The 18,843-nt window shown below is 40.9% G+C and overlaps 1 protein-coding gene across 10 annotated transcripts in view; it reads right to left on the bottom strand.

The window, feature by feature from the left end:
- Positions 1 to 18,843, bottom strand: part of ROBO2 (roundabout guidance receptor 2) — a 582,091-nt gene that overhangs the window by 147,341 nt on the left and 415,907 nt on the right. For all 10 annotated transcript variants that reach the window (XM_073584464.1, XM_073584461.1, XM_073584462.1 and 7 more), the window contains exon 6: positions 3,695 to 3,822. In XM_073584464.1, coding sequence (XP_073440565.1) covers positions 3,695 to 3,822 — 128 coding nt within the window. The remainder of the gene's footprint in view (positions 1 to 3,694; positions 3,823 to 18,843) is intronic.

The following is an 18,843-nucleotide window of genomic DNA, read 5'->3' on the forward strand; positions in this document are numbered from 1 at the left end:
TTTCAAGTCTCAGAGAGAGAGAGAAGAATCTCTGAGTACAAATTTATGAAAACTGTGTCACATGGGTTTATGTCTTTTTACATCAATTAAGGAATTTGCCCCTCAGACCTTCTGGGGTCATCACAACACAGAACCAAACTGGCAATCAGAAGGCAATAAAACCTTCACACTGCTAATCTATGAACTGCTCCAATATTTATGTTTATCTCTCTCCCACAATGACTATTCCACTTCACATCACTTGTCTTATCTATTGAGTTATTTATGTGCTGTATTGTGTATAAATATGTTATTCTTCAGATTTTGTATTAGTCTAGCCTGATGAAGAGACCTGCGTAGTCTGGAAAGCTTGCAATTTTTTACCATCTTTTCAGTTAGCCATTAAAAGGTATCAACCACTGAGGACTCTCAATTCTAAATATTTTTCTATCTACTGGCTAACACGGTACAAAGATATATATCTTTCCTGTATCAAAGGCAGATACTATGTATTAGTGTGGAAGAGAGAGAAAATAATTGAGTTCAGTTGCAGAATTCATCCACCTACATAATATATATGAGCGAATATAGCAGATGTTCAGGCAAATAGGTTCAATTTCCAAGAATTAACCCATGCGTGAATTTCATATATAGCCAGGCCAACAATTCCGTTCTCCTTCCATCTCCGATAAGATATTCACAAAGGTTTACATGTGATGTATTGTGTTGAAAAAAAGCATGAAATGTGCTAAAAATACTATTATTAACCTTATAACAGCTTGCATGATAGCACTAAACATGCGCCACTAAACTGTGAAATAGTGTTTCCATTGAGTGGAGAAAAATCATTCGGTGCAATTTCATCCCGGAATGGGAAAATGATATTTCTAAGATCCACAGAATTCCTTGAATATTTTTCTTTAATAATTATTTGTCTTATCCATTGCGAAAATAAAATATATTAAGGGGGAGTTCACATGTAACACTTCTCGGATGAAATAAGGGCAAGAAAAAAAAATAAAGAAAATATATTGTAGTTTGTTGATCCTGTTTTAAAGGAATATATCCTGAATCTTATTGTCACGGTTCCACCCCTCAGTGTGTCTGGGATACAGTCAATGACAGCTCAGCCATCCAATCTGGTACAGGGGCATTCTGAGCTGTCACTGTGTTGATCAACAGCTCGACTGTCCAATCTGAGTCTGGGAGGCACTTGCTGTCTCCAAGTGTTCACTGTCCCAGGTGATTTCCATGCTACTTAACCATGCTGTTTCTCCCAGACCTCTGCCAGTCATACATTCAGCTAAGTGTGGTTTGTTTCTTCTGTGCCTTGCATTCTGCATGTTGATCTTTCGTTGCCTGACCTTGGACCTCGTTCTGACCATCCATCTGTTTAACCCCTTCTGCTCTGATCCGCTATCCTCCTAGTATTCTGACCTCAGAACCGTTGCCTGACTACGCTTTTGTCTCTTCCTTCTGTTTATAACGTACTCTCCTGGCTTCTGACCTTGGACTCCTTGGCTATCCTGACTCACGTGAGAAGTGACTAGCCTCACACATATTAGTTATTTGAGGCATATTTATCAATGTTTTTTCATATACTACAAACTGACTAGATCGTTTTAAGATGCTCCAAATTTATCATAGTGGTTCATGCTGTTTGATAAATCTGGTGTATCTTTAAACTGTCTAGTGTAAAGCCCCCCATAAACAATAGATTGGCCAACATATATCTCTCCCGAGTACCCCCATACAAAGGAAGGCTCGTCTTGGTGTTCCTCTGTTTTCTACGAGAGAATTGCCATACGCTCCTTTGGTGGTGGCTTATTTCTCAACAAAGCAAAAGGATCGGCCATCGGAAATCAAACTTGTCGGATCCTTCACTTCCTCAATATCATCTGTCATGTGAGTCAGAAGGTTCCCAAATGCATTAGTCTATCGGCCAAGCCTGCCTATTTCAGGCAATTGGACAATGTTATTTTAATATCCATAAGATCTTTTTCGAGATTAATTTATCAAGACTGGTAAAAGGAAAAAGTCGAACAGTTTACCATAATAGCCAATTAGATTCATTAATTTCCCAGAGACCCTGTGAAATACCAAAAATTACATCTGATTGGTTGTTATGGGCAGATAGTCCATTTTTGTAACAAATTCCCTTCCAAGTCTTCATTCCCTATTAGCTGGCTTACATTGTGCAAGAAATTAGTAGAAAAATATTGCATTTTTTCCACACTTTCCACTAAACCATACCACTTTCAGGGGAAGCCGTGCCCTCTTGTCGGTCAAAATATATAAAGGGGATAATTTATCAAGGCTTTTTCAACAATTTTTTCAAAATGGTGATCTCCTTTTTATGACATTTCAATTTGACATAAAAATGTGCAACTTTTGTGATTTTTTTTATTTTAACCCACTCCTAACAAAAAGTGGACACGGTTAGCAAAGAAAATAAGGTTTAAGACAGATTTATGATTCCCCAATGTTCCACTGGCCTCCACCAGATCTAACACCCAATAACTCTTTTCTGTGGGACTACATCAAAGACTTAAAAGTATCTGCCCCTGTAATCCAGCCATAGGATATGAACGACTTGAGACCATGCATCACTGAGACAGTGGAGTCCATACCCGGGGAAATGCTCGCAAATATCTGGACAGAACGGGACTACGGCCTAGACATCTGCCATGTCACTAATGGAAATCACTTTGAGTATACAGTATGTAGTCTATAGATAAAACTTAGATAATGCATCTTTTCATGTTAGTACATTTGAGTTAGGTATTCTTGGTTATGAACACCGAGGCTGTAATTTTGCACCATCCTTTTTTAATCATCCTGACTTTATCACATATTGTCCAAACATTTTTGACATTTAGAGGAGCCAAAAAGGGGCACATGCCACTGCAGTCTTGATACATAAGAAACAGGAAGGGTCCATAGTCTCGGATAATTCTCACATATTTTGGACCCATAATTATCACTGTAGGAGGGGAGTTAAAGAGGTTGTCCACTACTATGAGAACCCTTCTCGATTTAAATGTTCGGGCTCGTTAAAATAAAACCATCTGTACTCAGGTCCTGTGCCGGTGCTTTTTCAGAGTTGTTGTCGGCACTCGTGTTTCCGGGACTCACGTGCGGTTATTATGTCACATGAGCTCTGCACTTAATCAGAGCTGGCATCACTGTCCCCGCCTTCAGACATATGTAATAAAAAGGTAACAAGAGCAGTGACTGGCCACTCACCTCCTCTTGATTACTAATACGTCGGAAGGTGGGGACAGTGATGCCGCCGGTGATTGGCACAGGACTTACATGTCATAACAACCGCATGCGAGTCCCGGGAACGCGACTGCAGACATTGCTGGAACTGCGCCGACACGGGAGGTGAGTATAAGTTTTATTAATTTAACGAGGCCAAACATTCAGATCGAGAAGGGGTTGTCCTAGTAAAACTTTCCCAAGTTACCTAAAAGGAAAGTGCTCAGTTAATCAGTCATACGAATGTCTCCAGGTTAATCAGATTATTACTATTTCACAAACTTTGGAACTAGGCTTGCTACGTTATTTCATCTGTGTACTTTACGGTAATCAAATTTCATGCAGTGTCCCTGAAAGTTAAAATGTAGGAAAAGTCAATCACTTTGTCACTTTGTAAGACATGTCTGATTTTTTAGAGATCTAAACAATTTAATGATCAAATGATTGTACCTACCTCTTACTGTAAGCGTCGCTGAAGCCTCTACTTTGCCAACCCGGTTCTCCGAAATACACGTAAACGTACCCTCATCAATACTGGCAGCCTTCTTAATCCGCAAAGTGTAATCATCCTTGATGTCATATCTATATATCAAGGTGTGAAAAAAAAATTGAAAATCTTAATGTAATAATGGATGATTCTCAAGACACGCAAGCCTTTACCTTACAACATATAGATTCATCACAGATGCACCTGTTAGCACCATTCATCGTAGGCTTTAATAATTTCACGCTAACATAAATCTCAATGACAGTTTTATGACTCTATGCATTAGTTAAAAACTTTGAGGCAATAAAATTAGTACTGCCATGTGCTCCCGGTATTAGGGCATTATTAATATTATCACTTTGTTCTTTGCAATATGGCATCATGACAAATGAACGCGATCTGTCCTCGATATGACACGTCGGGCGCGCTCTCTGACACCTTAAGCATTACATTGTTATGCTTTTGTGGCTTTCCAATCTATTTAATCATCACTATACTCTGATAAAAACCTTTTAGTCCCTTTGGAGAACAAGACCGCATTACTTTTACCTCGCTTGATGGAGCTTCGGGCATAATCAACATAATTCAAGTGATCTAAGTCGTCTTGGCAAAGCAACTAACTGGGACTACAAATCCCAGCATATGGACAATGTGCCCCCGCCCACAGTGCGCAAACAGTTCTTTCTTACAAGTAGATGTCACATTCTTTTATACACGTTCCCATTTTGTGTCATAGACATAGATATGCTCGCATCATTTAAAGGGGTTTCCCATCTCACAAATCACTAGGATATGACACCACTTTATGATAGGTGGAGGTCCATGCTCTGAGATCATCAACCATCTTGTTTTTGGCCATAAAAAGTTCATTATAATGGATCAACCCCAGACAATGGGCGCTTATTGACCCGACGGTCCAGGGAAAACAGAATGACCCATTCAAGTTAATGTAATTGGTTGTAGTTTCCTTCATGGTTGGGTGGTTGGGAGCATGGTTGTGCAGAGAAAAATTAGTAGGGACCAACAGTTTTGCATCTTTTCATTCCTAGGATAATTGGGGAGCCAAAATTCCGACTTCTCTCATTATAAATGAAGGCTTATCATGATTGGAAGCCCCATTTATAAAGTTTGCAGTAAAACGCATAGTATGGACTTTTCTCGATAGGCATGCGGACAAGTCTATTGGGAAATCATGATCAGAAATCCATAAATTAGAGATCTAGAAACAAGATGATGGTCTTCAAAAAATAAAACAACATGAACCCAAGCTTTAGGTTAAAAATGGACCACCAAGGTGGAACATTTTCAACAAAATACTTGGTGGTAGAGGTTCACGAAAAAGCATAAAGGCAGAACTAATCAGTTCAGAAGTAATCAATGACATCTCCAAACCGGTTTTATAAGTTTTTCTAGATACAAAGACAATTCAGATTTTACATTGATTGGACAACATGGTGCTGACTTACAAGGATTATAGGCTTAATTCTGATGAAGAACACACTGATAGTGTCACAGCTAGTTTTATAGTAAATGGGGCACTGGAAACTAGCATAATAGACCTAAAAGTAGTATTTTTTTACACAATTTAAAAAGTTTTTGTATATATAGTTGGATGGAAAAGGCACAATGATCTCGATGAGTGAAGGAGTTAAGGTATAATTTAGGTTTCTCATGGTACAGTTCTTTGGGACCTCCCAGAAAAGTGTCCAGCTTGTTGCTCCTCAAGACCAGCCAAGCTATGTGTTAATATGTATGTATGAGGGCAAAATCCAAAGTCAACTATAGTTATACAGTCATGGCTGAGAACCGGAAATCAGACATATCATTGTATATGGTGCAAAGAATATGTCCGCTCCATTGAAATATTGGCAAATACACCCAATATACCTATATATGCATTTGCCAATATATTCTATGGTGTCAATGTATTCTTTCCGCCATATACAATGATATGTCTGATCTCTGTTCCTTAGTTATGTCCATATAACATATTCTTGGTGTGTGAAAGTCCATTTAACATGGCCATAACTATAATGTAATGCCCATAACTATAATGTATTGACATATGTAATGGATGCCCCATTCACTGAGACCAAATTGAGACATCATAGATGTGAAACGATGATATCCAACTCACTGCAATCTAATTATGCTGCAATTCCGGTATTTGGGTGTGGACTACTACAGGATGTCCACACTTCTTTACTTTCGATGGTCATGTAAGAAATACCCTGACTATATCATATAGGGTCAGAATGATTAGCGGAACAATACCACTGCTTCATCCTTATTGGAATTGCCTGATACCATTTATCTAATAAATAAACCACAGCAAACATGTTATGGGGAGAAGGCGTCAACTATGGGATCAATTTGAGAATCACATCGTAAATTTGAAATAGTAACTAATGCAAAAATGTTAGATGTAAAATCCAAAGCAGCCGAGCAATAATTTCACGCCACTGGCCAGACGGCCGGTAATGTACGCAGCGAGGAGACAATAACATCCATAGAAACTCCTGGGATCTCATTTATTTATTGTGACCTCTGAAAGAAATGGGGAATAAATGAAGGTAAAGGCCTCCATGAGAGGAGGAAAGGCCAGAGCAATGTGATAGATTCGTTCACATAGGAATAAAAGGCCGGAGCACAAGGGTCGGTCAAGGTAACGTCCAACCGGATGCAACTGCAGAAACTCTGCTCAGGAAAACAACAGGAACGGCTGTCAAATATAAAATATGGTATCTAATAATAAAACGCTAAACAAATAGACAGGCTCGCCTCGAGAAGAGGTCTACTGAGGGAAGACATAATTGAGTTCCATGAGACCCGATTAAATATTAAATTTTACTGGGCTTCCTTTTATTTATAGGAAAATGGCATCTATCCAGTTACGAGAAGACAGAGGCATATTCATGGGCACAATATCTATCTAATATCTATCTACAGTCTCTATTATCTATCTGTTTATCAATCTAAACGCTATCTACAAATCACATATCCATCATCTACCTACATATCACAGATCTACCTACCTTATATCTATTTATTTAGCTTTCAATATGTTTCTGTCCATATCTAACATATCTATCTACAGTATCTATCTATAATATCTATCGTATCTACAGTATCCATCTTTAGTATCTATCTACGGTATGTGTCTGTAGTATCTATATCTACAGTATCTAACGTATCTGTTTACAGTATCCATCTATAGCATCTATCTACCCCATATCTATCTACACTATTGTATCTACAGAATTTATCACATCTACAGTATCTATTGTATCTATCTGGACTATCTATCTATAATATCTGTCTAACTATCTATTCTATATACAGTATTATCTATCTATCTATCTATATATCTATCTATCATCTATCTATCAATTATCTATCATCTATCTATCAATTATCTATCTATCTATCTATCTATCTATCTATTATCTATCTATCTATCACATGTATAGTATCTCTCTCCCTATATCTATTTATCTACAATATCTATCTATAGTATATATCTATCGACTCTATCTATAGTATTGTCTTAACTCGTATTGAATTTATTGTCTGTACATGTCCCCGCTTAATTGTAAAGTGCTGCGGAATATGTTGGCGCTATATAAATAAAAATTATTATTATTATTATTAGTATCTGTCTACTTCTTTATCTATCTAATCCAAAAAAATGAAGGCAGCACACCATATACAGATGAAAAAATTAAGTGCTATTTAATAGCTCAAATGGCGACGTTTCGTTTCAAGAGTGTGAACCTTTTCAAGGCTTTTTTTGGATTATATTGAAGGACTGGTTTGTACCTGGGAGACTTGGCACCCTGTAATTGTTGGTGCTGCTTTTGTCTCTTTCTTCTTTATCTATATATCTGTCTTCTGTCAATCTATCTATCCATCCATCTGTCTATTATCTGTCTATCCATCTATCTATCTATCTACAGTATCTATCTATCTATCTATCTATCTATCTATCTACAGTATCTATTTATCCATTATCTATCTATCTATCTATCTATCTACTATCTATCTATCATCGATCTATCTACAGTATCTATTTATCCATTATCTATCTATCTATCTATCCAATACCATTTGCACATTTTACATGATAATTTCTCAGTGTGATATCAGAGGGCTGGCCACTACCTACAACTAGTCCTTGCATGACTGTGAGCCGAGTGATAACTATAGAGAAGTCTGGAATGTCGCCACAAAGCGCAATAAATAACAGAGAGGTGCAGAGCGCCGCAGACAATGGCCCTCTGTGCGCAGTATATGTGGTACCGGAGCATTGCTGGTCGCTCCTTGGGTCTTATAATAGCATGAAAACTCTACCTTGTGTTATCGGAAAGAGTCTCAATGCTGCTTTTGTTTAAGGGCTTAACGTTCTCAGTCTTATGTTCAAAGGTGCTTGTAAAACCTTTCAGAAAAGCCATATTCCTATGCCAAGCGGCTGAAGCCCAGGAAAGCTGAAGAACTAGATATGCGAGGGGAAAAGCTCAGGTTTGTTCTTAATTAGAAGCAGAAAAGATGACAAAACAGTAGTAAGAAGTCAACAGTAACACGAATGGGGAGATTTGGATTGAGAAATCTGGCAATCATTGGGTCTGAATGAATACACTCATTGTGGTTCCTTGTGATTAATGACTGTTGTACAATGGGAAGCAGGCGGTCTATTCCACGCACATACACAACCCACCCGTATATTCCTATACACGCATGAAATATTTACCCCATTTAGATTTGGCCCCTGGGTAGCATGCCCAATCATCACCGTACCAGGAATTGACTGTTACCAGCTGTAAAAAAGTGAAATAAAAATAGAAAAATGGAGAAAAAAAGAAGCAAAAATAGGAAAGTAAATCACAGAGAAGCTATAACCATCTGTTCCTACAAAGGTAAAAAAAAATGTAAGAAGTTTCTGCAGCTGATATGGAATATGTTCTGAGCATTCAGGAAGATGACACAGATTATGTTGTACTTTGACTTATTTTAGTCTTTTTTTTCCTAGCTAATTAGTTGTCAAAAATATATTTTATTCTTTTGTATTTTTCTACACTTCAGAAGAACATGACGTTTCCTTTCCAAAGATACATATTGACATTTAAAGGGAATATATAAAAATCTATTCATCTTAAAGGGCCTGTTGCATCTTTTATTTTCAGAAACGCAGCGGGGAGCGGTGCCAGGGGGCAGTCCTCTCTTGACGAGTGTCAGTTCGGACTGGCAGTACGGTCACGCTTGCACTCTCCAATGCTGCAATGCACATGCAAATTTGCCATTTCAGCATCGAAGGCGTGCAGGGCAACTAAAGATGACCGGACCCAGTGATCCACCCAGCTTCAAAGCAGCACTGGCAAACGCTAGAGCAAAGAACTTTCGAAGGGTTCAAGAGAGGCCTGGATGTCTTCCTGGAGCGTAACAATATTGTATCTTACAGTTATTGTTAGGTTCTTTAGAAGGACGTAGATCTGGGGACTTATTCTGACAGAATTTAATAGGCTGAACTGGATGGACTGATGTCTTTTTTCGGCCTTACTAACTATGTTACTATGTAAGTCAAGAACAGCTACAGTTGTGGCCAAAAGTATTGACACCCCTGCAATTCTGTCAGATAATACTCAGTTTCTTCCTGAAAATTATTGCAAACACAAATTCTTTGGTATTATTATCTTCATTTAATTTGTCTTAAATGAAAAAACACAAAAAGAATTGTCCTAAAGCCAAACTGGATATAATTCCACACCAAACATAAAAAAGAGGGTGGACAAAAGTATTGGCACTGTTCGAAAAATCATGTGATGCTTCTCTAATTTGTGTAATTAACAGCACCTGTAACTTACCTGTGGCACCTAACAGGTGTTGGCAATAACTAAATCACACTTGCAGCCAGTTGACATGGATTAAAGTTGACTCAACCTCTGTCCTGTGTCCTTGTGTGTACCACATTGAGCATGGAGAAAAGAAAGAAGAACAAAGAACTGTCTGAGGACTTGAGAAACCAAATTGTGAGGAGGCATGAGCAATCTCAAGGCTACAAGTCCATCTCCAAAGACCTGAATGTTCCTGTGTCTACCGTGCGCAGTGTCATCAAGAAGTTTAAAGCCCATGGCACTGTGGCTAACCTCCCTAGATGTGGACGGAAAAGAAAAATTGACAAGAGATTTCAACGCAAGATTGTGCGGATGTTGGATAAAGAACCTTGACTAACATCCAAACAAGTTCAAGCTGCCCTGCAGTCCGAGGGTACAACAGTGTCAACCGGTACTATCCATCGGCGTCTGAATGAAAAGGTTATGGTATGGTAGGAGACCCAGGAAGACCCCACTTCTTACCCCGAGACATAAAAAAGCCAGGCTGGAGTTTGCCAAAACTTACCTGAAAAAGCCTAAAACGTTTTGGAAGAATGTTCTCTGGTCAGATGAGACAAAAGTAGAGCTTTTTGGGCAAAGGCATCAACATGTAGTTTATAGGAGAAAAAAAGAGGCATTCAAAGAAAAAAATATGGTCTCTACAGTCAAACATGGCGGAAGTTCCTGATGTTTTGGGGTTGCTTTGCTGCCTCTGGCACTGGACTGCTTGACTGTGTGCATGGCATTATGAAGTCTGAAGACTACCAACAAATTTTGCAGCATAATGTAGGGCCCAGTGTGAGAAAGCTGGGTCTCCCTCAGAGGTCATGGGTCTTTCAGCAGGACAATGACCCAAAACACACTTCAAAAAGCACTAGAAAATGGTTTGAGAGAAAGCACTGGAGACTTCTAAGGTGGCCAGCAATGAGTCCAGACCTGAATCCCATAGAACACCTGTGGAGAGATCTAAAAATGGCAGTTTGGAGAAGGCCCCCTTCAAATATCAGGGACCTGGAGCAGTTTACCAAAGAAGAATGGTCTAAAATTCCAGCAGAGCATTTGTAAGAAACTCATTGATGGTTACCGGAAGCGGTTGGTCGCAGTTATTTTGGCTAAAGGTTGTGCAACCAAGTATTAGGCTGAGGGTGCCAATACTTTTGTCTGGCCCATTTTTGGAGTTTTGTGTGAAATGATCAATGTTTTGCTTTTTGCTTCCTTCTCTTTTGTGTTTTTTCATTTAAGACAAATTAAATGAAGATAATACCAAAGAATTTGTGTTTGCAATCATTTTCAGGAAGAAACGGAGTATTATCTGACAGAATTGCAGGGGTGTCAATACTTATGGCCACAACTGTACCTCTGATGGATTGCAAAGGTGGCCATTAGCCAAAGGATGTGAACCACAAGTATAACATCAAAAATCCCTCAGTTTGTGAGGATGCGGAGAATTATCCATAAAAGGTAATTTGCAAAGACGCTTGTTCTTACAAATTCAGTGCAATTTTACCCTTTCAAGAAGAAAAGACAACCACGCTAAGAGCTTAGTCACAGGACCAATTTACGTGGACCAGTGTTATCGATGGTTTTCAGAGATAGCACTCATACCTATGCACATGTCCAATTTTTTTTCCAGGAAAAATCAGACATGTCCAATTTTGATCGACGATGCAAGTCTACGGGTTTGCGAAAAAAAAAAACAGGCCTCATTCGGATGACGTGTGATTATCACAGAGTGACAGAATAGAGAAGGTGGAGAAACTTTGATTTTTTTTCTCTCCACATCCAATAAAACTGATGCCACTCTGATCAAAATCTGTGCTGGCTTTCTTGGATGTGGAGAAATCGGTCGTGAGGTCCTACTCTCAGACAGATACTGCACGTAGTTGCTGACTACAGCCGGGATCACACATGCGAGAAAATCGGCCGAGTCCCGCATGTTAATACCCGCCGGCACTTGGGAGCGGAGCGTGCGGCCGCATAGCAATGCATGCAGCTGAACGCTCCGCTCCCAAGTGCCGGGTATTAACATGCGAGACTCGGCTGATTTTCTCATAAGTGTGATCCCGGCCTATTATGGATATACTGTACTTGCTTTTGTATATATTATCTAGAAAATTGCTGACAGCATGTTGTCTGATATAGTTATTGTTCCTGTGCCACAGGGGCCATAGGACGCAAGTAATTCCTATTTATCATGGTAATTTATTGATGTATCCTACAAGTAATATTGGACCTGAAAAGAACATGATCTTAATCAGTGGGCATAGACCCCAAGCAGAGACATCCTCTTTGAGGCAAATTTTCTCCATTTTTACAGAAGTCCATGAGGCGTGTTGTAAGGAAAAAATGCTCTGTTTGTTAAATTATAAGCTGGAGACAAATCCTAGCTGCAAAGCATCATTTGAAGGATAAAAAAGCAATGCATTCAGCTCTTTTTTCCTGTCAAACTGAAAGACCCCATTAGAAATCAGTAGGGTCTGCCGTGCACCGTTGGTGTAAGTCGTATGATGGATCCAAAACTCTGACATGGTGTCCATTATACACCGAAACCAAGCCTAGAGCTTTGATCAGTTCTGCACTTCTTTTCTTCCATTTCATTATAGGAACAGGAGAATGAATTTAGTGGCAGAACTCGCACATGTTGAGCGTCAATCTCATAGACTGTAATGGGATTTTTAGAGGCTCAGTCACGATGCGCTATATTAAAGTCTGTGGAGCCTCATTTAAGAGTCTCAAACACGGGACTAGCCAGATCTTCCTCCAGGGAAGGACCCAGACAAGGAGTGGCTCCTTTTGGAAACCACCATTATCACCATATTAAGTGGCCCTTTAAGCCAATATCCAGCTCTTTACGAGTTTACAGATATGACAAGGGAAATAACTTGACTACTAATTTGTCTGAAATGTGCTCAGCAGTCGTTCTTCACTCCAAAATCTTTGGTTCCCAAGTATACAACGTTACGCTACGGAGAAACTAGATTCTGATGAAAAAAGGTGAAAGTGATTCATCGTGGGAACAAATCAGAAACATAACTATTTATTTTATAAAAAGTCATTTATACAAATATTAAAGTTTTTCTCTCATTATTAGGTGCAGACGACCGTAGATTCTCTCATTAGGCATATGTCACTGCGATCAAACTCTGATCAGAGGGTGATCATAGAGTGAACCGATTCTCTCGGATGAGGAGAAGAAGACAAAAATTCTCCATCTTCTCAATTGTGTCAGTCTGCAGAAATTGGACTGCATGCAGATGTAATCTGAGTGCAGTCCGATGTTTTCCATGGACTCATTGACTTGTATGGTCGAGTGCGATCCCATTATTGGACCAAACTCAGGCATACAACTAATTTTTTCTCGGACACACCGTCAAAGGAAAATTCAGACATGTGCACAGCCCCATAAATTAACATTGGTCTGAATGTGATCCAATGTCTTGTTGGGCAGAAAGTATGGAGTTTAGTGCGAATGTTTAGTGATCAAACTGTAGCTGTCATTTCAGAAAACATTTCAGAGCAAGATTACGGTCACACGTTCAGTATTTGGTCAGTGTTTGACATCAGTATTTGTGTTTCAATATTTTTTTATTAATTTTAGAATTTTTTGAGGGAAGGGGAAAAGGGTACAGAACAAAATGAAGGGATTAGGGTAGGGAAAACATAATCCCTGTAAAGACAGGGATACCCCACAAAGTTTGACATCAGTATTTGTAAGCCAAGACCAGAGAGGGTGATAAATACAGAAGTGGTGACGTATTTCTATTAGACTTTTCCTCTGATTGTTCCACTCCTGGTTCTTGGTTACAAACACTGATGTAAAATACTGACGAAATACTGAATGTGTGAAAGTGGCCTTAGGCTGGCCATACACATTAGATGGCTGTTGGCTGAACAATGCTTTGGAAGATTTTTCGTCTGTCAGCCATCTGGCCGACGATCCCATAGATAGGAGCGCCTGTTCAGCCGAGCACTCCTGTGTTCTCCATGAGAAACCCAGCGACCACAGCTTATCTCAAGGAGAACTGTTATGAATGGGTCACCGAGGAGGAGAGCGCAATAGGCTATGCCACCAGAACACCAGAAAGGTTGGTCACTCAGTGGATTGCAGACCTCTGATCTTAACAACACAACTAGCAGTAGCTGTGGAGTGTTCCTACGCTAACCTAGATGCTTCGTCACCTACCGGAGGACTAACTAAGCCTAAAGACAGAAAGGTGAAATCTAAACTGCCCCGGAGCAGATCCCCAAAAGGAATAGACAGACCCCAAACATATATTGTCGGTAAGACAAGATGAAGCACAGACACAGACAGAAAATAGACTGAGCAAATGATGGGGCCCACACTGACTAGATAGGACAGGACAGAAAAGGCACTGTCTGCAATCACGTAAAAACCCTAAAAATTCCAACATGACTGATGTACAAAAATACTGATGTTTGCACAACCTCGCCCCCACTATATCAGCACTCAGGTGTGAACTGGTGGCTAGCAAGAGGCTAATACAGCAGGGGACTGAGCAAACAAACACAAGATACAAAAATACAGGGCAGGAGCCAGCAGCCTCAGGGGGAGCAAGCTGACCCCTGACAGCAAGGCAAAATCAGATGCAAAGTGTTTAGCAAATGACAATTAGCTGAAAAATGCAGGATCAGGCAGGAGACAGATATCCTCAATAAGCAAAGAAAGGAGTCTCACCGGCAGCCACTGAGAGAAGCCTGCTCGCTTATGTACTCCCAGTCACTACCCTCACTCCTCCAATCATCCTCTGCAGCTGTTGGATTAACATCATGTTGACCAGCTCCACTATCAGCAGTATCCATCAGAGGGAGCCCTGCCTCAAAAGTCAGACTAAGAGAGTTCACAACAGTCCCCCCCCTTGAGGAGGGGTCACCGAACCCTTATCCACACCACCAGGCTGATCAGGATGGGCCCGGTGAAAAGCACAAACCAATCTCTCGGCATGAATATCGGAAGCAGAGACCCAAGAATTATCCTCCTGGTCATAACCTTTCCACTTGACCAAGTACTGGAGTCTCCGTCTAGCCAGACGAGAGTCCAATATTTTCTCTACCTCATACTCCAAATTACCCTCAACCAATACAGGGTCAGGGGGCGTCGCCACAGGAACTACTGGCTCCACAAACCTTTTCAACAATGATTTGTGAAAAACATTATGAATCTTGAACGTACCTGGAAGAGCCAAATGGAAAGAAACGGGGTTAAGGATTTCCAAAATCTTATAAGGTCCAATGAACCTTGGCTTGAATTTTGGAGATGCAACCTTCATCGGAATATTTTTTGAGGACAACCAAACCATATCACCCACTTTAAACCGGGGACCAAAGGTTCTATGCCGGTTGGAAAACCATTGGGCCTTTTCCTGAGAGTGGGACAACTTGTCCACTACTTGGTCCCAAATCTGATGCATTCTGTCCACCACAGAATCAACACTTGGGCAAGCAGAAGCCTCCACCTGCCCCGAAGAAAATCGAGGATGAAAACCAAAATTACAGAAAAACGGAGACATCAAAGTGGCAGAACTAGCTCTATTGTTTAGAGCGAATTCGGCCAAGGGCAGAAATGAGACCCAGTCATCCTGATCAGCAGATATGAAACATCTCAAATAGGATTCCAAAGTCTGGTTTGTTCTCTCAGTTTGTCCATTGGTCAGAGGATGAAATACAGAGGAGAACGATAACTGAATTCCCAGTTTAGAACAAAAGGCCCTCCAAAATCTGGAAACAAACTGGACTCCTCTGTCTGACACAATGTTCTCAGGAATTCCATGCAAATGAACCACCTGTTATAAAAACAGGGGCACCAACTCAGAAGAAGATGGCAACTTCGGGAGTGGTACAAGATGGAGCATTGTTGTGAGTTCATTTTCCCCTTCACTACTGAGGCCCGAGGAACTCCCTCTTCTGGTAAAGAAAGGTAGTGAGCCTGATTATCAAACACCTGAGTCTGATGATGATGACTGGCTGAGTGGAGTTACTGACTGGATATAAGGCTGCCGACGCCCTTCTGCCCTGCGAGTGATTTCTCTGTGGGATCCTTGGAGACCAGTCTGAATTCCTGCTCCTCTAAAGCTAAGTTTTCTGCTCGGCTTTTTGCATTTGTGCTTAGACCTTGTTTTGCTTTGTTTTTCTGGATTTCTGCCATTCCCTGCTGGGGTGTGCTGAATTCCTATAGCTCTGTCTTCTGAAAATACCTGAGTGCTGATTTAGTTTTTGAAGCCTAGCTGCTTCAGGGTCTTTTTCATATCAGCTTGTTGGCTTATGTCTTTGATAGGGTTTTGGCAGATTGCAGACAGCAACCTTCCTTTCCTGTTCTGTTTAGCTAGCTTGGGCCCCATCGTTTGCTCAGCCTATCTTTCTATCTGTGTGAGTGTTTTTTCATCTTGCTTCACCGTCATTATATGTTGGGGGCTGCCTTTTACTTTGGGGTCTGCTCTGGGGCAGTTTAGATTTCCTTTTCTGTCTTTAGGCTATTTAGCGCTCCGGCTGTGATCGAGGGGTCTAGGGCATCGTAGGAACCCCCCACGGCTACTGCTAGTTGTGTTGATAGGTTCAGGGGTCTGCAATCTGATAGTTGCCAACTTCTCTGGTTTTCTGGACGTAGCTTCTATTTTTGTGTCTGCCTCCTACGGTGACTCAATCATAACAGAATCACCCACCATACCGCAGATTCTAGGGTACTCAATAGCAGGAAAGAATTGTAAAAAAAAAAAAGTGTGTATATTTTTTCCTCTATATCTCTGAGGCCGTAGGGGGAATTTTTTTTTTTCTCTCAATGGAGATAAAGCAATTGTCTGATCGTGTGGAGCAGCTCGCTGCAGAAGTGCGGGGAATTTCCGCCTACCTTGCTCATTCACATGCTGCTGAACCAAAGATTCCTACACCTGATGTATTTTTTGGGGATCGGTCTAGATTTTTGAATTTCAAAAATAATTGTAAATTATTTTTTGCCTTGAAGCCTAACTCGTCAGGGAGCTCCGCGCAGCAGGTTAAAATTGTCACCTCTTTGCTGCATGGCGATCCCCAGGATTGGGCGTTTTCTTTGAAACCAGATGATCCTATTCTGACTAATGTGAACGCATTTTTTCAGGCCTTGGGGTTGTTGTATGACGAACCTAATGCCATTGATCAGGCTGAAAAGACCCTGCTGGCATTGAACCAGGGTCGTGATTCTGCAGAATTGTACTGTCAAAAATTCCGAAAGTGGGCAGTAATTACTACCTGGAATGATAATGCCTTGGCTGCTCTCTTTCGGAAGGGGTTGTCAGAAGCCGTAAAAGATACTATGGTGGGATTTCCTGTTCCCTCTGGTCTTGACGATTCTATGTCATTAGCCATTCAGGTTGATCGGCGTTTGCGCGAACGCAAAGCTGCACGAGAGGTGTTGCCACCTGTTGAACAAATGTCTGAACCTATGCAATGTGATAGAGTTTTTTCCAGAGAGCAGCGTCAGGAGTTCAGAAGGCGTAATAAGTTGTGTTTTTTCTGTGGAGATGCCTCGCATATTATTTCTGTCTGTCCTAAACGAGAGAAACGCTTTGCACACACGTTTTTTGTTGGTGGTGTTCAACCTAAGTTTCTTCTGGCTATTACTTTGATCTGCTCCCTGTCCACATTTTCTGCCAAGGCTTTTGTGGATTCGGGAGCAGCCCTAAACCTAATGGACTTGGATTTTGCTAAACGTTGTGGATTTCCGATGACACCTCTGCAGACGCCTATCCCTTTGATGGGGATTGATGCTACTCCTTTGGCTAAAAATAAACCTCAGTTTTGGACCCAGGTGGTAATGCGGGTCGCCCCAGACCATCAAGAAAGATTTTTGGTGTTGCATAATCTGCATGATACTATTGTTCTGGGGTTTCCCTGGTTACAAATTCATAATCCAGTTTTGGATTGCAAATCTGTGTCTGTGGTGAGTTGGGGTTGTGGGTGTGCCTTTAGTGAGGCTCCGGTGTTTTCCACCTCTCCTCAGTCGCATGATGTTCCTGATTATTTGGCGGACTTTTATGATGTATTTAGTGAGAATGAGTCTGCGTCTCTGCCTCCTCATAGGAGTTATGACTGTGCAATTGAACTGAGCCCAGGGTGTAAATTTCCCAAGGGTCGGCTCTTCAATTTATCTGTACCCGAGCACGAGGCTATGCGATCCTATATTAAGGAGGCGTTGGAGAAGGGTCATATTAGACCATCCTCGTCACCCTTAGGTGCCGGGGGTTTTTTTGTAGCCAAAAAGGATGGATCATTAAGACCTTGTATTGATTATCGTGCCCTCAACAAAATTACTGTTAAATATCAGTATCTGTTACCCCTGATTTCTGATCTATTCTCCAGAGTTAAAGGTGCTTGCTGGTTTACCAAGCTTGACCTCAGGGGGCGTATAATCTTATTCGCATTAAGCATGGGGATGAATGGAAGACAGCGTTTAATACTCCGGAGGGACATTTTGAGTACCTGGTGATGCCTTTTGGGCTCACTAATGCCCCTTCTGTCTTCCAGTGCTTCATGAACGATATTTTCCGAGATTTTGGTGATAAATTTTTGATTATCTATCTGGATGATATTTTGATCTTCTCCAAGGATTGGGATTCTCATGTGGAACATATTCGGACTGTGTTCCGGATCTTGAGGGAGAATTCCCTGTATGTCAAAGGATCTAAATGCCTTTTTGGTGTACAGAGGATTTCTTTTTTGGGATTTATTTTGTCCCCGTCAACTATTGAAATGGACCCGGCCAAGGTACAGGCCATTTACGATTGGGTTCAGCCCACTTCTTTGAAGGCCCTCCAGAAGTTTTTGGGTTTTGCTAATTTTTATCGGAAATTTATAGCAAAATTTTCTAGTATTGCCAAGCCATTGACTGATTTGACTAAGAAGGGTGCTGATGTGTTAAATTGGTCTCCGGAGGCTGTTTCTTCCTTTCAGGAGCTGAAGCGAAGATTCACCTCCTCCCCGGTTTTGCGGCAACCTGATTTCTCACTTCCGTTCCAGGTAGAGGTGGATGCTTCTGAGATTGGTGCAGGAGCTGTTTTGTCCCAAAAGGATCCTGTAACATCTAAAATTAATCCTTGTGCTTTCTTTTCCCGAAAGTTCTCTCCATCTGAACGTAACTATGATGTGGGGAATCGGGAACTGTTGGCCATGAAATGGGCATTTGAGGAGTGGAGACATTGGTTGGAGGGAGCTAAGCATCAAGTCGTGGTCCTCACTGACCACAAGAATTTGATTTACCTA

The sequence above is a fragment of the Dendrobates tinctorius genome, unplaced genomic scaffold (genome assembly GCF_039654945.1).
Source record: "Dendrobates tinctorius isolate UK_male_01 unplaced genomic scaffold, ASM3965494v1 ptg000084l, whole genome shotgun sequence".
NCBI lineage: Eukaryota > Metazoa > Chordata > Amphibia > Anura > Dendrobatidae > Dendrobates > Dendrobates tinctorius.